We start from the raw sequence: 21462 nt of genomic DNA on the forward strand, positions 1-21462 counted from the left end.
TTATTTAACTGCCACATATAAGGAAAATTAGATAAAAAGTATAGCGTGCGGGCAAATGTGGCACAGAATTTAGCTTTGGACGAAATTGATTTACAAAATTTAAGAGCAATAGAAACTTTTTCACTCTTGTAATTCTTTGAAATGAAGAGCAATTTTTTTATTTCTTTTCCAAAATCCTTCAGTGTATAACATGTTCTCTGCTAGTAGAAGACAAACTCAGATTTACTGGACAGAAGCTATAAAATATGGTGGAAAAGTCTTGTTTTCGTTGGGCAAGACGAATTGTGTCCTTTGTTTCCTATTCTCTCTTAATAAACTGGTTCTCGAATGATTTTTCATTCTGATGCATTGTGCACAGAACTATATTTTGATCTATGAAATTTCAAAGAAACTTGATCACAAAATGTTTATTTTTTTCCATTATCAACACAAAAATCTACCTTGAGAAACTTGAGTTTGTTAAAATTTTTCTCAGGATGTTGGTTTTTTTTTTCATATTTTAAACAAACTTCCAGGGAAGCCTATAGCTGCTTTAATGTCAGTGGACCTCTTGAGGCAGAGAAATGTTTGAAAGATTTCAATTTTGCCCTGAACAAAAATGGAACATTTCAATGTTACAAAAATTTGCACAGCACAAAAAATTATTCCAGCTATCAATTTGTGGTTCCTTTAGTGGCTGGAAGATGTCTTCTGCTATCAAGCTTGAAGGAGAGATACACACTGTCACATGCTGTCAGGATGGGATACGACAACAGCATCGCATCCTTCTCGTGAGCTGTATGACTGAATTACCTTCTAAAGGAAAGGAAAGGGGAAAGAAATGCATCTCACCTCGATACAGACACAGCCTGAGTAATTAGTAGTTTCTATCAGGAGACAATCCAGCAACTGTTGCTCTAGCAGCAAGCACCCAGAGGAGTGCCAGTGTCCCCTAAACTCCCCAGTGTCCCCTAAGCTTTCAGGTAAGGGCACCTCAAAGTATCTGCCTTAAAGAGCTTGTACCTCTGACAGCACATGTACAATGCTGCTGAATCTCCTCATGGTTGGAACCTCAGACATCATGGTCCTACTAACAGATTGGCCCACCCTCTTAACTGCCTATCCTTATTTTTTTCCCATCTACTGTTACCTACTCATCATTCTTCTGATGCTCTTTTCATCTTTACTCCTTTCCTTTTTTGGGCAGTGTCAGACTTTTTCAATTTCTCAGGATTAGAAACAACTAAGGAAATCTGTCAGCTCCAGCAACATTCCAACCCTTCACTGAACTAGCCAAACAACACTGCCAATGCCCCTTTTCCTCACTTTTGTCATAATTTAGAGTTTGTTATTTACTGTGCATTTGCATATTTTAAGACACATCAACAGAATTTTTAATGTTCTTTATAGGGCCCAGCATGTTAATCCAACAACAATTATTTCATACATGGAAATTGGTGGAATAAAGACCTATGAGAAGACTGGGAGAAAAGGACTTGGAAGCATTGCATATTTTTCTTTGTCTACTATTTGTCTGAGAAAGAGGAAAGATTATCAGTGGTCACACAAGGAGTCCTAAAGAACTGGAAGCCTCAAGACTTCAAGAGTGTTCAGGAGAGACAGGATCACCAGATTTGCCCAGATTAAAGCTGGCAGAACAGAGGCAGCTTCTTAATAGTTATTTTTCTCTGAAAGACATATAAAATATATGTCCTGCTGTTCTATTTATTCTGTATAATTGAATGAGAACTTAAGAATCAGGGCTTTACTATGTTATTTACTATGCAGAATTAATTTCCATGCCTACAAGTGTTTGCACTAAGGGTGCTACATTTACTTTCGTGGATGTGGTGCAGTTTCCTGTAGGCTCTTAATCTTACATGCATTTCATACCAGCCTCACTCTGCTCATTCATTACTGGAGTTAGACCTCGTTACCCCAGCAGCAGACACTCCAAATTATAAATGACTTCAGGATCTAATCACTGACACTTTCAGGTGTCATCATTATCCAGTTAATGAGCATGAATTAAAATCCCATGACTTTGGTTATAACACTGTTATTTTGCGTACACTTTCTGGACGCGTGGTTGGCAGGCTTTGTGTAGATTGCCATAAAAATACCTCATTTGAAATAAGAGGCATTGTATTCTTCTGACTGTGTTCAGCTCTGGTCCCAAACCCACTTCTCTCACTGTCCTGCTTCTCAGGTCTTCTGGAAGACTCTGGCTGCAGGTGACAGCACAGTGACTAAGGATGATGCTCTGAATCAAGCTGCTTTTCCCCATGTTCCTCAGCATGATCTAGAGCCTGAATGAGGCTCAACATCTACCCCTGGTCCTCTTCTTACCTTTAGTGAGGCTCTATACTGGACTCACTTTTAATATGTTTATATATATATATATTCTTTTTTTTTTTGGTAAACTGTTTTTTTTGTTTTCTGTTTTTTTTTTTTTTGATAAACAAAACTTTTGGTAAAAGAGTTTGGTAAACTCTTTTTTTTTTTTTGGTAATACTCTAAAATGTAATTGGGAATCACTGTTCTCAACCTTTCCCTTTTGGTTGGCCACAGCATAAATATGACCACTAAGCTATCAAGATATCTATACTCCAAACTGGTCAAGTTATGATGCCATAAAAAGTGGCATAGTAAACAAAACCATAGAATGATAGAGAGTATAACTATTATCAAACTGAGTACAACACAATAAAGTAATTCTTTCTGTAGCTGCCAAGGAGAAAAATCACTTAGATAAAGCAAAGCAAGGGAAGCTTAATAAATATATGATTCAGTGAAGGTAATTCTTAGCCCCTATCCCTTTTGGCTTTAATGGAAAAGTCTCCTAAGGAGAATAATTCCAAACAGAGGCTTGGGATAGGGTAACAGACAGACTTTTTTCTAAGAACAAAAAGATAGGGGGAGCCAAAATATGGACTTCATAGATCGGCAGTTTGTCTTTTGATTTGAAAGCTGTTGTAATTCCCTAAATAATAAGCCTCTGTAATAACAGCAGCAGATGTTTGGTATCACACATCATAAGTCTGAAGGTGTATTTCTGTGGTAAATACAGAGTATGAAACCCACTTATTGAATGTCATTCCCATAGCTCAACTAACACTGTCACTGTCATTTTAGCGTCTTAATTACATCAACATTGTCCTTTGTGACTCTCACTACAGATTACCAATCAAAATGTCTGTGATGAGGGAAGTAACATTGCAATCAAGGAGCTGAACAACATCTCTAAATAATCCTAGCTTGTTCAGCTTCCCAGCCACATTGCAGAACATAGATCTGAACAGCTAAATGTGGCAGGAAAGTTTGCCTATGCTGTGAACTTCTCTGGCTTAGACAGCTGTGGAGGAGCATTTAAACATGGATGAGAATTGCCAGCCTTCAGCGCACATCACTCCTGGGACCCTGTAACATTGAAGGATGGTAAAGAAAGAGCAAAACCGATATAATTCATGCCTGGTAGTATCTTCCCTGTATGCTTGCACACATGCATATGGATTCACACACCCAAAAATTCCCACAGCTTAAACTTATTAGAAACGTTTTCACTATTGTTTTTTATCCAATTTCATGGTAAGCCTAAATCCAGGAAGCCTGAGGTTCCTGGGTTCTGCAGCACAGTGAATACACAGAGCTTCCATATTCCCAAGGACATTCATTTCTAGGAATCACAGCTGTACCGCAAAGCTTGAAAAAGTAATGTGCTCTACCCCAAAAACTAAGATGAAAAAATACAGTCCTGGTTGAAAAAAAATCCTATTAAGAGGTTGTAGGAAAGCAGCTCCCAAGTTTCACTGGTACTTGCAATATAGAATTCACTGCTTGTTCTCTCAAGGCAGAGAGCTCTTAACGTGGAAGGTTTGAAATAGTCTTAAACAAATATTCTTTTTTACTATCTTTTTTTTTTTTTCCTTTTTTTGATGCCACGTGGGTCTGAACCATGACTGCAGACTATTTTGTGTCTGGAGCAAAATTGTGCTGGATACACTTGGCTGCAATGCTTCATTAGGAACTAGTTTAACAGTTGAGTAGACCCAGAGTAAAAAAATATTTGGGTGATATTCTCTGTGTTTTGGAACTCATCAGAGGCGTATACATGGTCTGAACAGCTCTAGCTCTATTACTGTTACAGAATAACTGTTCCAATTCAGAGAAATTTGCCATTGATTAGATGCTCCTGTCCTGTTTTACTGCATGTTGGGGCTATGTTAGTTAACATGTGTGGGGAAGTATTTTCTGCACTCTTTTTTTGCTCTTGTTTTTTATTGTTTTTTTGCCTAAAATGATCCATGAACTTTAGACTCCTGTCCTCTGTTGACTTCTCTACCAGTGAGAACACTGGTAAAACAAAAACTCCTTCTTCCTCTTCCCTGAGAATGGTATACTCATTGCTGTCTGCACATTTGGTGAGGAAAGCAATGATTGTAGTTTGCCAGCAGCTCTAAAAACACTGTACTCACTCCTAAAACGTGAAGAAATATGAATAGGTTTATTTTGTGCAACTACAAAAAATAGATTAAACTTTTATTCTCTGGGAGAAAGGTATACTGAAATGTAAAAAAGAGAAAGTTTCAGAGCTACTTATGCTATAAATAGTAAAAGTGCCTCTTTTCTTATCCTGTTAAAAAAAAAAAAAGGCAGGATTCTTACAGAGCTCTCAGATCTAGAATATCTGTTCTTGGGCAAAGACGTCATACTAAACTGTCAAAACTGTCTGTTCTGAGCAGGACATTGATCTGCAGCAAGTTTTCCCAAACGCACATGTACTCCCCATTCACATTCTAGTCTCTTCCACAGCTTTTTCCTCAGATTGTCAATCTTACTACTTAATCAAGGTATCAGTTTTTAACATTGCTCCCAAAGGATTTCTGACTATTACAGCCTGGGTTTGGAAATGCTGGTACAGTCAGACATGTTGCCTGTAAACAAACCAGTTTTTTTTAAGAAACTGTGGAAAGTGTAATGACTTGACTCATATTAAATAAATATCAAATAAAATTTCCCTCTACACCAAAAGAGAGAGGCTTAAGTCAGTGTGAACTTCTTTACACTTTTAAAATATAATTTAATTCCTTCACATATACCACTAAACTTTAGACTACCCTAAAAGAGAAGTTGTGATGATACTTTTGACAGAAAGTAGAAATGAGAACAACCTATTGTAAGTTTGAGTGTTGACGACTTTGTACCTGGTCTGCTTGCATGTTGAAACAGCTGATGGGGTCACTGGCAAGTCAGATCTTATGCCTGATTTAGTTTCCTCAAACATAAAATGGAGTTAAAATGACTCACCTTCTTTGTACAGCATTCTGAAAGTAGGTACAGAAATTATCGTGTAACTAATATCGTGTAACTGTTTCCCTTGTACTGACTGAATCCTCTGTTAAATGAGTAATTGGGATCTGTGACAGCTTTGGGCTTGCAAATCAGCGCAGATGAGATTCAGCAGACTGGAAAAGCAAAAATCAAAAAGTGATCTATCAGATTACTTCCTAATCTCAGTGTCATGTCAAGTCCACAAAATAGGGTGTTTTAATAGCAGAAGAAACTGATTTGCATCTCTGGTAGGTCTAGATCACCAGATTACAGCCTCAATGTGTTTGCTTTCCAAAGAAGACCAAAGCAAATAATTTTAGTTCAGCTATCAGGTGAGCAATGGCAGTAATTTACCTGAGCTGATGTACCCAACATTTCAGCATGACTTTGGGAGGGCTGACTGCACTGATGCCCTGAAAAAAGAGCACAGGGCAGAGCTGGCTCACTTCTTGATTATGGCCAGAGCCACCATGAAGCAAAGATTTTGCACAGAACAGACATTGTGACAGTCCTTATGAATCACAATCCTTTAGCACTTCTACTACTTTACACAAAAGGGCAATGGGGTCAGAACTTTGCTCACAGGAAGCACTTACAGGTAATAATATCCTGCATGGTTCTTGTGTGTAAAGGCTTGTGTTTGAAAGATTGTCATGCACTTTTATTGACACTAAGTTTTTTAAGTTGAGAAAATACAATTTCTATTCTAGTATGACTTCAAAGCCTGGAAAGAGCAGTTTTTAGTCGCAAGATAACAGGAAGAAGGACAAAACTGATGGGTACAGAGGAAAAGCAGACTAGGTAAATATACCCCAGGCTGATATGCAGTATAGCTATTATTTTTACATTTTCTCTCCCTTTGTATACTGTAAGTGTACAGAGTAGTAGTAGAGTAGAATTAACAGTCTCCGTTCATCTATTCATTACTTTCAGAGATGTTTCAAATGCTTTTTAAGCTGACATGGATCTAAACCCAAAGAAATCAATAAGAAGAAGTAGACTGCAGCAGTTACACGTTAGAAAAAAAATGTATTTATGGAGTCCCATGTTAACTTCTTACTTACTACATTATTGGTGTAGTTATGCCATTGTGGAATGTTGCTATTAAATTTCATTGCAAATAAACGTTTTGAAAAGGTTTTTTTTGTGGTGGACTCCACTGTCCCTGAGGTAAAACTTACCCCAAATTCTTTCTTTAGTTTTCTTCTCTCAGCTACTTCAGATTATTTCCCCAAAACACAGTTTCCAATTCAGAGCTATCTTTTTAATGACATATGAATTTCATATTCAGTGATCAGAGGCAATTATTTTTTCTATATCACAACTTTAATACGTTCTTAGTAAGCTCAATATATTGTTTTATAACTTTGTTATAAGGATAATTAGGATGAATGAAGACTCATTTCTATTTTCTTTCAGAACCTCTTCTCTGTGGGAGCTAAAAAAAAAAGTGTTTTGACAATGAGAAGGTTAAATATTAGGGGTCAGCAAGTGTTTCCATTTCTCTGCAAAGACATACATAAAATTAGCTTTTTAAAGCCTCTTACATAGTATTTTATAACTATGTTTTGCATTATATTTTCTAACTGTTTTACATGGAATATAAATAAATCACTTAATTTTGGACTAGCAATTTAATAAAGAATCTTAATGAAACTAACTCTTTTACAGAGAAAAAGAATGTTAACTTTTACTATGTGAATCTAATGATGGTGGCCACATTAAATTCCTCATTTAGTACATACTAATAGTTTTGAGATCAAGTGTAATTCAAGCTCTAGCTATATGTTGCCAAATTCTACAAAGTCCCAAGTTAAAACAGTAAGCTTGGTAAAATGCATTAGTGTTCTGTTTGCAGAAGGATTAAGGTCACACTTTTTAACAGCACCTGACATCCATGAGCATTAGAAATCCATCACTGTTTTCAAAACTAACCCAGGCATTTCAATTGGGACTTCAATGTTCTAAAAGTTAGGCATATGTTGTAAGTTGGTTTTATAAGCTACTTTCATATTAAAAGAGAGAGACTACTCAGTAAGTAATTCACAAAGTAACTGTCTGGTAGGGAGACTAGTTGCTTATTTCTTATAGGAATGTTGAGTTAAAAATCGTCTTTTAGAGTCAAGTGAAATAGGGTCAGTTCTTTCTGGGTTGGCAAGTGGGAATGTAAGGAGCAGTTGTCTCAAATGCTGTTCCAGAAAATAGGAGAATCAAATCCAAATACCTTCTCTGTTTGATTTGGGTTCCTATCTTCCAGGAAAGAAATCTAACAAGTAGGCTATAAGGAAGAATTCAGAAATTAAGGTCTTTGCGCATCACAGGTGAGACTTAAATACTTTACTACTGTAACAGAATGTGATTCTCACCAGAACATTGTTGTTGTGGAGACAAAATCTTCCATCTGTGATGCATCCTAGAATACACCAGCTTCATGTGACAGACTGCAGAAGGGGTAAATATCTGTTTTAAAATGAAACAAAACACATTTTAAGGACATCTTGTGACATCATAAGTTAGTGCTTTCACTACATGTCAGTTAGATATCTGTCCTCTCTCTCTCCATGCTGACTTATGTGGAGCTCAGTCATGCTCCAAAAATGGTGACAGGGTGAGAAGTAGTGCAGGGAGAACACATTTTGGTTTGAGAATCCTAGCAGGGTAATGAGATATCCCTGGGCTTTTGGTAGCTCAGTCACAATAGAAAGGTCTGTGGTTTCCTCAGAGCCAAAAAGCCAATATGTGGATTTTTATGCTGAAGACTTCAAAGACTTCACTGGCAATTTGAATGCAGAGGTCTCCAGAGACAGAAAGCCTACATGGCAGCTGAGAGGGTAGAATGTCCCACAGGTTCCTTAACATTTGAACTTAAGAACATAAGTGGTTGCCTAAGTCCTCTTCAATGAGACTTTGACTCTCTAGGCTCTATATGAGATATTTCCATATGTGCCCATAAGTCAAATGCTTCCCTTTTATGTCAGAACCTAAAAATTCAAGTAATACACCAGGAGGAATTTACTAAAGTTTCTGGGTATTATATTAAGCAATTAACATCCCTGCCTTCAGATTCTGCCCTTTCCATCCTTCGTACTTGCTTTTGAAAATGAGATATTACATATTGTTTTATAAGGTACTGGGAAAAACGACCACCCCATTTCACTAGAGAAGTGTAGAAGTTTTGTTGGTTCAAACAGTGACTTAATTTTCATAACAACAGGTTTGCCTATAAAGAAGAAATAAAGGAGAGTGTAAATGTTAGTATTTTAGGGCTTTGATATGTTTGAAAACAGAATCCAATTAAACCCTTCTATTTGCTAATCTTTGTCTTAATAAGGTTGCTGTGGGTGTTATTGGCTGTTTATACCATGAAAACATGGAGAAGCAGCATGATTATTTTCAGATTTGTGTTTAGATATTTCACCATTATAAACGCATGAGAAAACTGCTTGAATCTATTCAATATAGAAATCAGCAAATAGTTTTAAAAAGGAGAGAAGGTAATTAACTTCACTTCTTAATGATGCTCCTAATTTAAACTGTGCAAGAGATGTATAATGAGCGAGAGATGTGTTGCAGAAAAAACCTGTTCTTCGGTTAAGGAGCCAAAATGGGAATCAGCAGAGTTTGAATCTATTTGCACATCTTCAGCAGACTTACTTTGTGACCTTAACCAAAGCATTTAATTATTCTGCTCTGCAGTTTTTCTATAAAATTGAAATAATGACAGTCAGCTTGCTGAGAGGTTTTGGGCCTTAATTGTTTATTATTTATATCTTCCGAGAGAATACAGACAGAATTGCAGAGTATGATGAATAATTAAAGTTCTTTCGCTATTACCAAGCTCTGATATTTTTGCCCAGCTATTTTATCATACAAAAATCTTTACTTTTTATAGCCTTGTATCCAACAACTACCCTGACTGAAATGTATTGAGCAAAAAATATAAAGTCCTTCTCATGTCTCTTAAATCTAATTAATGCCCAAATTGATCTCAGAAGCAGCGAAGAACAGTGACATTCAAGTCTACCTGTCAGTTCCACAGAAGGATGAGTAAAGAGTATCTTCCAGATAAAATATATTTACCACAATCTAATAGTTTAAAACCCCACCAAATCAGCACAGAACTCATTGTGTCCAGGCTTAGCATGCAGGTCCTGGAGAATGGAAAAACCCCACAACTTTCTGCTTCTGGTGGAGCTGGTGAATATTCACATGGGCAACAGACAAGATTTGTTTTGCAGGTGAGGAGTTCCTGAAGCACAGGTCTGGCCCACAGAGCTGCTGAATCTGGGTACCACAGACAGAATATTAAGCAAACCTCTCAAGCAGTAGCCACAAGAAAAAGGCTACATATGTGCCAAATGCACCCTAATTGATGCAGATGAATTGTTCAGAGAAACTACAGAATATTTGTGATGAACAAGTACTGCTGTTTTGAATCAACAAGTAATTGCCAACAAATATCTTAAAAGAATTTCCTATGAAATATAATATAAAGAAGTTAATGGTCTTTTTAATGAAAACATTTTCTTGTCATTAGTTGCCTTACGTCACAAATTATTACTTTGGGTTGGGGTGTGCTGACAATGGTCTTCAACATCTTTAATTATCTGATGCAGCTGAGCAAGCAGAACTTCCCACTCGATTTATTTGTCAACATAAACTAGGAGAGGGTGCATGTATCTCTTCTGGTTATAAAAAAGAACTTTATTTTGCATGGAGAATATCCTCATGCTTTCACACAAAATATTTAACAAAATAACAAAACCAGGGGATCAGGACTCATTCCTATCCACATTTCACCCTGCTCTGTGGAATTTGCATAGATGTATTCTCATGAGCAGTAGTATAAAATGCAGTGACATCAGAAACATTTTATATCTTGTTTACAGACTACATTGAACTACAGATCCTGAACTGTTATAAACAGGGTGCAGAATAGTGTATATAGAATTCTTGTCTGTGCATATCTTCTCTACCTTCTTTTAAAATAAAGATCTAAAGGGCAGTGTCACTATCTAGGATGTTGGAGACTATGGAGAGCTTTTTATTTGAAAACTGTGAGCACCAGCCCAGGATATAAATTCCATCATGCCATTAGAAACATGAAATTAATCAAACAAACAAAAAAGCCCAGCAGAAAATAAAATCTGTCCACAATAAACACAGGTCCAAAAATGGTTTATGAAAGTGTTATGGTAAAGAAAATTACACAATAAGATAATTAGAAAATGGGAAAAAAGATTGTGGTTTAGTTATTTAATTATTTATTTCATTTATTCTTTTAAATGATAATTTAGTCTTTGTAATCTTAAATGGTATTAGTAACATGCAAAACTTATTTATAAGTTTTACTGTGATGAAGAAGAACAGTCTTTTCAGGAGAGAATCATATACTCTTCTATCAGACTTGAAGGGAATTAAACATTTGTCAGTATGACTGGTCTTGAATTCACAGAAAATAATACAGGGAGGAAAAAAGTACAATTTCATATTATTGAATGACAGCTTTGGACATCCCAGCCACTGGGCATGACAAGTGAAAATGACAGATCTAAACCATGTATGTTAAGTAATGTTTTGAGCAAAGGAGGAGTGCAAATTAACCCTCCCACACTATAAGAAACATAAGGTTTCTTTTGTAGACTCATACACTTTTTTCCCTTTCCTAACTATTTCAAACCCATTAAATATTTCAGTTGTAGTTTAAGTATTTTCAGATTTAAAGAGAAGAGCTTCTTGCTTTTTTGAGGTAACAAATGTGAAAAAACATTGATTTTTATCTGGTTCATACACTTAAAGATTTCTCTTAGTTCACAGTCATTGACTTTCTCAGTAAAATGCCTCTTGATTAGCCTCTGGTTTTCTCTGGAGTATGCCAAATTCTCCAGCAAAGCTGGGTCAAAGCCTTTTGAATATTCCCAGCTTGCTGGTGTGCAGGGCAAGGATGTCAACTGAGTTGGTAGCTTGCTTTATCCTGGTGTGCTAAGGATAAAGCTCTGCCTGTGCCAAGCACACAGCAGGCTTTGGAGCACAGCTCCAGGGGATAACACCCTTCACTTCCAGCAGCTGAAGAACACTTGGCTTAAAGCATTCATTAGATGTGTGCTTAAAAGGCCAAAGTTGTACTTCAGGAATACATACTAAGTTAAAATTGAATTAGCAGCTACTTGCTACTGTGAGATGTCCTGGTGAGAGACTCTCCAGGATGCTCTGAGCAGTTTCTTACAGAAAATATTGAACATGGATAGCTGCACAAAACCTCTTAACTCCCTACACTTACCAAAGGCATTTTACCCCACTCCCTCTCCTCCAATAGACTTTTCTTTCAGTGTCTCTGTTTACACCCTCAGGGAAATCAAAAGTGTGTGTGTGTGTCTTTGTTCTTTTTTTGCTCCGTCTGATATCGCATTAGCTCTGAGTCACCTGCATTCTCCTGAGCTCTCAGTCTGATCTTGTCTAGGAATTGTAGTCATTAACTCAGCTGAAACAACAGTTTACAAAGACATCACGAGCATAATGTAGAGAGTACAGAGTCAAGGTCAGGTTGCTTAACATATGCACTTGTTCAGCTCTTTTTGAATTTCCTTCTGCAAACGTGAGCTTGGGGACTGAGCGAGCAAGCTCAATGCTCTTAGAGATCATAAATGGAGTAATTAGACGTTGGTTCTTGCATCTGCAAACAGGGTCTTCAGCTTTTAAAATCTACTTTTTGCACTTGTTTTAGTATTTTTTTTAATGTTAGCTACTATGAGTAGAAAAGATACTCTTAGAGTGTGTTACATTATCTGAGAAATGCTTAAATACATGTAAAGGGTAGCTGTACTATAAAAAACATATGGAAAATAATAAATTTAAGACCGCAAATGGAAGTTGTCATTTCCTGATGGCTCAAATCTATGCTATATATCACCAGAAAAATTATCACTTTTGCTCAAATTGAAAATAAGTACTTTTTTTGTATATAATACATGTTATTATTCAGCAGAATTTGCCTTGTACTTTTGTGTTAGCATTTATGTCTTGCCTATGTAATAGATGATGGACAGAGCCTATATCATAACGGAGTTGATTTGGGTCATCAGGTAGCTCAAACTTTTATAATATTTTGCAAAACTGTATGACAACAGAACCCACTTCTTTATAAAGATGTAGTTTAACTGGTTGATGTAACACTTAGTTGCAGTTTCTAGAATATTGTAATAATAACATGTTTTGTCAAGTTCCTAGAGGGCTCAATCAAAACAAAAATTTCATTGTGTTTGCATTATGAACATTCTCTTGCAGGTGGAAAATTTGCCACAAGAAATATTTTGCCTGAGCCAAGATACAATAAATGATGGCAGCAAAAGAGAAGAATGGTAAGACAAAAATAGCAGAATTAAGATCATGCATTTAAGTATGCAGGTTTCAATGGCTTTAGAAAGCTTAAAGTAGATCTATATCAGCCATCCTGTTTGCTTCTGAATTCATGCCAGAGTACTTTCTCTCTTTTTTTGGTCTTTTTTTTTAAATTTTCTTTCCTTCGGTGTTAATAGGAAGATCAACTTGAGGAACCTATTGTGGCATTAAAGGGCAATCTAGAGGGAACTTCAAAGGTATTTGATACCACAGCAGCTAAATGAATAAAGATGGACATGTTCCAAGGTGAGTACAATGGCAAAAACATAAAAGCTGACTCTGATGTAGTAGGAAACAGGAGAAGGAGATAGAGCTTCAGAACAGAGGCAAATCTGTCATGTCAACTGACATGGCTGTTTTGGCAGCTGTATTTTATATGAGCAGGGCAGTGCAGAGAGGAGCCTGGTTAAAAACCTAAGGGAGCAGATGAGGGTTTTAACAGCAATAAAAGAAAACACAGTGTAAGCTCATCTGAAGGAACCACATGGCCTTATCATGGCAACAAAGGCAATGGAAAAGGAGGAACTGAAAATTTTGTCTTGCAAGTTAAGGCATTTGTTTTTATAATATTTGGACTGTCTGAAAACCTGCAAGTACTGCCTCATGGCAATCCAGTCTAATGGTGAGAAGGGATGGAACATCTGGGTAAGAAAAACAGAGTATTCCCATGTCCACACACCAAGTCAATGTTCTTATTGCTAATCCTCATTTTATTCCCTTTCTTTCCAGTGTACTTTATATTTTTTCTACAAAGCAAATATTTTTCAGTGTGGTCTTCAGTCTCTCCAGGCTGATTTCTGTTGACTTGGTGCTTGCTCAATACCCTGAATTATCTGAAATCTTTGAATCTAATTGCATTATTTATCAGCTTTTTGAGTAGACAACTAACTCTGCACTTAGCCTCTCAGATGTTAGAACTCAAGTGGATACTGTCTTGGCTGCCATCATCTTCTCTTTCCCCTTTTGCAGTGTGGCTACCACAGTGGAGGTCCCCTTGATCCTTTTAAAGGAGAGACCTTTTCTACAGGATATGTCCTCTTAAAACACAGGTGAGGAGGGAGGTTTATAAAATGAATGTATACACTACAAGTGGAAGCCAAAACACGTGTATAGCAAATAACAGGGATGTTGTTTGTATGAATTATGTCTCAATAATTGCATTGCTCCTGAGTTAAATAATTTCTTTACCCATTTTTCCATCATCTTTTCTCCATCAAATCACAGGTGTAATATCTAAGTGCAAAATAGCCCTAAAATTACCCTGGCATACTACAATTCTTTCCCAAACTCAAAGATTCCATCCCAGATAACACTTCACAAATTGTCTTTCCATCCTGCAACTACTCACTTCACTTTTAACATTAATCTCAGAGTTGAAATCATCTTAAACACTTTTTGAAATAAATCCTGCACAAGCGTTAGGAGTAATTTTCTCTGCTCTGAACTCATATACAACTTCTATGCATTTATGCACAAAGCAGAGTGGTCCCTTTTTGCTGGCTCTTCTGGCAAAGTAGAATCATGCCTTTTCTTATAATCCAAATCTTGTGGCAATTTTTGTTAATTTTTTCTAGTTAAAGGAAATTGGAGACTAGGAGAGTACAGTGTTATGTGTCACTTTTCTTAAGAACTTAAAAAGGGTTCAGGCAGCTACAGTTTACTGCTGCAATACCTAAAACTTCCGCACTTGGAGCCAAGTGTAATGTTTGCTCTGAGGAGTGCACTGTGCTACTGAGAAGAGGAGCACGTGGAGTCAGGTTTGCAATATAAAATCAGCTGTCCCTGTTCCCTTGACTGAATGGGACAGCTAGATGTGTACAAGAGGGATTTGCACCTGTCAGCAGCTGAAACAATTTGGTGCTTAAACCAGTCCAGAGCAGGGTCAATCTACAACTCCATTTCACTCACAAGTAGGCATCTTCAGGTGGTAGGTAGCCATGTCTCTTAAACTAGAATATGGGCCCTGAGGCCCAACTCCTGACTATGGCTACTAAATAAAGTATTAACTGACCTTTCCTTCCTAGGATGTGAAAGATATATGACTGTAGAGTACAGCACTCAGAATTGTTAAGGTTGGAAAAGACCTTTAAGAACATCAAATCCAAGTAGGAACAAGTATTTTCAGAAGAGTTACTAAGCCAACAAACTAACAAACTCATTGTGGACAGATGATGGTGAAATAACTTCTATTTTTTCCTTTGTTGCATCTTGTCAACCAAGAATATGACAGAAATGAAGGCTGAAAATCTTGTGTTTTGCACATCTCACCAGCACAGAGCTTTGTTGTTACAACACTCACCTAAGAAAGAGTGTTCTAGAGGTATCCTGCCAATATGCTCAGCTGTAGGTACTCAGTAAATATAGTGTTTGACCTAGAGATAATTGAAAAGATAAGAAGTAAATTCTTCCTCTGTTGAGGAGGCAGAAAGCCAAAATAGCTATAGTTGCCTTAAAACAGTCATCTTTAAAACATAAGCAGCCACCTGTGAAGCTCAGATGCTACCTTGAATTTAGACTTGGAAATCATTATTTTTTCCATTTGAACCTTCTGAGTGTTCACACACAAACAAGCAGAATTGCTCATGGCCTTAACATTGAGCCCAGACAAAGTATTTGGATGGCCATGGACACAAAGTAAGATATATGATGCTTAATAATGGAAGTGGAATTTTCCAGAGTACCTGTCTGGGCTCCTACAAACTTGTTTCCCTTACCTGACAACTCGTATATACAACCAGCATGGCTACTTTGGCTCCAAATGACAAGGTCCCTAGCTGCTTCTGATCTGCTGGGAAAGCCCTCTTCTCTTTGGGAAAGAGCTTTGTAAATCTTGCAAGCCTTTTTAAACTTTCTCCAGCTTCATCAAAGAATGCCTATTTGTTATTGATCTTTACACTAGGTAAGTTGTCCTCATGGGAATCAGTCAGCATGACACTTTCTAGAACACAACTTGTCTCTTAAGACCTGAAAGCTTTCCTACACTAAAGTGCTGCTTGTTGATAATTTCTTTCTTGGCTCACATATGCACAAAAATACCGGTAAGCCTCTAAATATAATTGGAAAACGGATTAAGATTTACTGGTGTTCTATTACAAGAAGGTACAAAATACTACATAACTGTCTTTATTAAGAACTGTTTCACAACTATTTAACATTTTATCTCATTTTGCTGACTGCAAATTCAGCTTATATATAAAACGAAGTAATTTTTTTAAATTATTAAAGCAAATGTCCAGTCTTTATGTAATACAAATCTGCTGCTTCAACCTGAAGTAGTTTCTCTTCCTGCATTAAGTTGATTGACAGCCAATCAACTTTGTTCATCAAAAGAGTTGAGAAAGCCATTTCCACCACAAGTTCCTCTCTGTTACTTTTAAAACATCAGATAACTACCTTTATCTTTCTAGATGAAATGGCATTCACCATATCTCAAGTTTGTTTGGTTTTTTTTGTGTTTTTTATCCATGGGTTATCTTAATTTGACTTTTTATTTTTGTCAGTTTTCTGTCTCTTTTTCATTGTCCCAATTTAATCTGATCCTCTTGTTTTTTTTTTCTTCTTGGAAGTGATTCTTTGCTATTTCTCTTAGTTGATAATTTTTCTTACACTATTTCTTATGCTTTTATCTAACTAGCTATGATATAAAACTATTCAGCTCACAAAAAATGCAGTCTAACTATATTTTCCTAGTTGACCTACTTCAAGACACAAAGTAGATTTTAATATAATTTGCAATATAAGCCAAACATTTTGTATTAAATAGAATCACTCTGTGTTTCTCCAAAATTCAAAATGCTGTAACAATATTGGTATTCCTTATTATACTAACTTTCTAAAGGAACTATATAAATCATTTACATTAATGTGTGTTAGTAATTCTACCGAGCTGTTACATGTAAAGAGTTAAGAACATGCAAAACCATTTCACAGGAGTAATTTTAAGATAATGATCATCTTTGGGTAGTTATTTAGAGAATATTGTACTGAAGCAATTTGGATTCAAGTGCCCCATTTTTGGCTTGAAAAAGGCAAAACTAAGACACATGCACACTATTGCTCACACCTAAACATGATTACTAAAGTTTTTGGCACCTCAGTCTAAAAGAAGTGAACATTAGCTTAGATAGCTGTAATGTGGGACAACAACATGGCAACTTGTCCCATAGATTAAAAGAAAAAAAAGTGATTTTCTTCTGGAAGTTCTGCATGATTGAAAAGTTCATGATCAATTCCCAAACTGAGTCTTATGAAAATATTTTCCCCAGCATATATGTCTGCATCCTGTGTCCTTTGGAGACACTGTAGCTATGTGTAAGTAAATATGAGAGCGAGCAGAACAGGCTTAGTAAAAATCAACAACAGATTTGTTTGAATAAGGATTGCATGATCAGGTTATTTACTAGCAGGCTGGCAAATGTCCAAGGTTACAGGTCCTTAGAGGGAAAGAATACACAAAGAGTGAAGACAGGATGAGATTTAAGGTAAAAATATTTTAGAGTTTGAGAACTGTTGTCTTGGGAATATATAGCAACTTTATATTTTTACTGTATTTCTGCAGTGCTGCACAGTAAAAGCCTGACCTGTGCTGGCCCTAGAATTTCCATCTGTATGTATTAGGGCAAACTATATACCTTGCAGCTATTCCGTGCTCACTCTTTCCAGTTATTATTCCTAAAACTGACATACATGAGTTGGCAATATTAGAACTAGCACAAGATAAGTGACTTCTTGCTGCATTTCCCCCTCATCCACCTAAGAAGATTAAGTGATGTAGCATAGATTTTATAAGCAGAAGACCTCTCTTCCAGAGAATTATAAAATATTTAAATCCATTTATATGGAACTTTTCTCTGAAGTGAAATGCCCTTAATGCTGCAAATGGGCAGTTCTAACCAGCTCGATTGTCCTTTCTTTGGTGTGTCCTTCACATAGGAGTGATTTATGCTACCAAAAGAATGATACACCTAGTGTAGAATTGAACATTTGTCTAATCAAAATAGTTGCATTGCAAAAATGGTATTTTCTCTGCACAGGAATTAGAATATCCAAGCACTATGAAAACTGAAAAAGAACCTGTGCAACTGTCCTGCTGACACTATTGCACTACCAAAGAAGGCAATATTGCCTTATAGAAGAATCTAAAGTCAAATACAGGAATGGATAGAGTAAGAAAGATTATTCACAATTAAAAAAAACCCAAACAAACCTCCCCCCACAAACACACCAAAGAGTACCTTAATCTTTTGGGCAAAGAACTACATTGGTGTTTAATTCTAATCTGGCAGCAAAGGATGGGAAAAGAACTAGTAAAGGAAATCAAATAAATACATAAACCACTCAAAATTTAACTTAAAATATTGTTTTAAAAATTATCAATTCACATCTAAAATTCTAAAATAATGCAGACGTCAGTTACAACAACTAGCAGTAAAGATGTCTTGGATTCAGGTTCATAATTCCACCTATAAACAGTTCATCCCTGTCTCTACCAACTCTTTCAGAGACAGAATGCTTAGTTTTAAATCAAAGCATGAAATACATTATTAGAAAATCCTGTTAGTTTATAGATAATCTCTTCATAGATTTAAACTCACCACTATTTATGATACACTGTTAAGCTGAAAATTAACCATCTAACATGTTTGGCAGATGCATGAAATGCTGGTTTGGACCTCTTTGTAATCACACCACTCAAATCATTATTTTTATAAAACAAGATCATCTCTTTACACTTCAGCCAAAAGTTAAGAGAAAGTTAAAAACTGAAACAAAATCTAATTTCACTAGCACTAGTGTATTTTCCCACAGACTTAAGTGAGAAAATAATTTGTCTTGTCTACTAAACTATCTGCTACCATTAAGCTACTGAGAATTGATCAGATGGAAACAAATAAATGCAGAGAATAAGCATGATCAGAATCAACTCTGTGACAACCATTGTCCTTATTTCACCAAAGTTCTTTACAATATAAAAGGCTCCTTTTTTTGGAAGTGGAGCTGTTAATTTCTTCCTCAGTGATCCAAACTTGCAAGAGTAAATGGTTTCCCTGACTTAGTATTGCATGAATGTCTGTGTAATTACAATGGTTAAAAAAAAAAAAAATCAAAAGCCTTACTGTGCTGCACAATTCTTGTGTGGAAGCACATCATGAATGTGATGTCTCTTAAGTATCATACTCCTCTTTAGCACCCTATTTCTTTACCTCCTTCAAACTTGCTATCTTTTTTATCTTTAGCAAATACAATGTCAAGAACAATATGGAGTTCAGATTAACATAATTTCCATTGTTTTCTCTAAAAACTGTTAAACAGTGAGACTTTGGGCTTTCATGGACTTTTAATTATTGGCACATTTATGCTATAAAACTAGAGTGATGTGTGCACCTGCTTGCTCTTCTGCATTGCAAAGAGCCCCATTGATTTTAGTGAGTTAAACCAAGCCTCTGAGCATGCCTTTGCAGGATCAAAGCTTCGCTGCTTCAAGCTTCAAGCCTCAAGCTTCAGTAAAAACATGACATACCTAGGTCAAATTTATTTTCTGCTTTAATAATCTGTTTCTGTAACTGTTTTTGTTCAGTGCTCTGTTCTTTGTCCTACCTTCCATAATTAAATTTTTAGTTCAAACCTATACTATTTAGTAATTTATCAAACTAAAACTGAGCTAGCTATGCTGCTTTTGACACAAAAACCACAGAATAATTAAAGCAGGAAATTTTTTTCAGACAAAATAAAGCCAAAACAACAGGTCAGGTAACAATTCATAAAACCTGAGACTTATTTAAACATATACATGAAAGAAATTTTATAAGGAGACTGGAAAGACAGAAATAAAATTGTTTTCCTGCAGATTAAGTAACTACGAATTACAAAAAAAAACAAAAAAAAAAACCCCTAAATATTTCAATTTAAAGCATAACATAGCTGTTTCTCAAAGCCTGAAATCTCTCCATACCTGGACATAAAATAAGCAAAGGAATGACACACAGGGAAAAAGTTCCCATGTTTCCCTTTGACAGAGATTTAAAATGAAGGCATCCCAAAGAAATGTATGCGTTTTATATTTATATTTTAAATTATTTGCATTAATCTTACCACATGACTGTTGTACCTCTGAAGATTTTTCTTCCTTTCATTTCAATCTACTTTGTGCATTCATACCATACTGATTTGCTAGGTGAAAAAGTAACGTCTTTAAAACTGACTTTCTGATTGGGGAGTTTTTTTCTCTAGGTAGAAGGCCAAGTAGTCAGACTTTGTGTCAGGCACTCATGAATCAATTTGACCAGGTCTGTCTATGGTGGAGGTTAAGCTGCTGATTAGTTACAGAGAGAAGTGAGCTTTATTGTATGACATAGCATCTAATACCTTAGAAATCTCCAGTCTATGGAATGGCTATGATAATAGAAAGTGGATTAATCTTGTCTTTGTTCTGATCAGCCTTCAACTTGATTATTTACCCTAGAAAACATTATGCACAAGAGAGACAATCTTTGTGCTTTTAACTTGGGCTATGATAAAGACATGGCCTTGGGTGTTTTCAGGTTGACTTTTAGGCCATTGGTTTAATTTTTTTTTTAGCTTCAGAACATGATGCTTTTGATTTATCCAACTTCTCTTCTGGAGCATGTGAGACAAGTACTTCCTCAGATCTTGCCTCTTTTCTTGTGGTTCTGGTCAACTATAGACTCTTCCAGATGATGAATAATAGTAAGGAAAGACAATAAATGAGAATCAGAGGAAAATGCTGCAGACTGAGACTGAATGGGAGCAGTGTGGTCTCCTGTCCCTGATGATCTTCCAGCTATGCTCCACTTGCTGGAACTACCTGATCATCCTCATTATACTTATCCTACTGTTGCTATCTTCTTGGTGCTGAAATTAGCATAACATTTTTCCTCCAGTAGCTCTACTGGTTAGCAATTAAATACAACTAAAGACATTTAACTTGCTTTATAATTTATCTGTGCCACTGGGCTGTATTATAATTTGTTTCAAACTGTGCATTATAATCTCTATTATAAAATGTAGTATGGAGGAAAACTTTTGCTGTTGCAGAAGAATTTAGTTGGGCAGCGACTATTAATATATGTAGAAGCCAAAAAGCTTGATCCTTTTAAAGTTTGTTGTCATTTAAGTACTTAAATATTCTAAAAATTGTATAAGAAAACAGGATACTTCCAATCAACTTCCATGTCAAATACTTAACAGTATTGACACACTTTGATGCCAACCCTATGTGTTCATCTGCTTCACCTATATAATGCAAAAATAACTTTCTTTTTCATCAGTTTTGTACTATTAGCCAAAAAGTCTTCATCTTTCCTTTAGTATAACAGCGTCTTTTGAATAGCTGAGTCTTTATTTTTGCCATTCACTGAGAATTTTTAAACTTTTGTGATGAGTGAGGCAAGGTGCTTTGGGAAAACCAGTATGCCCCCATGCAATTAGAGATATAACACACACATTCACTTGAGGGTAAACTGGTACTGACAAAACACCTTGACTATGACACTTCCCACCTCAGGGTTTCATCTTTACAAGCTTCTTTAATCCAGATTTTGTGGGATAAGAATTGGTTTATGTGAGTTAACATTTGCAGAAAGTGTAATTCAAATAAAGAAAGGAATAGTCTGAAGTAAACTCAAGTGTTGCACAACTTTCCAAAGAATAGTGCATCAAGTCGACTAAGCAACTTTCCCTACTTTGCTCTCAGAAAGCATTGACTTGACATCATCATGTTACTTTATATCTTTT

General features: G+C 36.1%; 1 protein-coding gene across 5 annotated transcripts in view; it reads right to left on the bottom strand.

The window, feature by feature from the left end:
• Nucleotides 1-21462, bottom strand: part of FUT9 (fucosyltransferase 9) — a 104188-nt gene that overhangs the window by 24338 nt on the left and 58388 nt on the right. For 2 of the 5 annotated variants that reach the window (XM_085056316.1, XM_085056317.1), the window contains exon 2: nucleotides 7677-7770. The exons of 2 other annotated variants lie outside the window; for them this stretch is intronic. In XM_085056316.1, the coding sequence (XP_084912442.1) occupies nucleotides 7677-7743 (67 nt within the window). In that variant the 5' untranslated portion in view covers nucleotides 7744-7770. Of the gene's footprint in view, nucleotides 1-5286; nucleotides 5386-7676; nucleotides 7771-21462 lie in introns of those variants that run through there. One more of the 5 variants, XM_085056318.1, reaches the window with a different exon arrangement.

The sequence above is a fragment of the Lichenostomus cassidix genome, chromosome 3 (genome assembly GCF_008360975.1).
Source record: "Lichenostomus cassidix isolate B80296 chromosome 3, HeHo_3.0, whole genome shotgun sequence".
Classification (NCBI taxonomy): Eukaryota; Metazoa; Chordata; class Aves; order Passeriformes; family Meliphagidae; genus Lichenostomus; species Lichenostomus cassidix.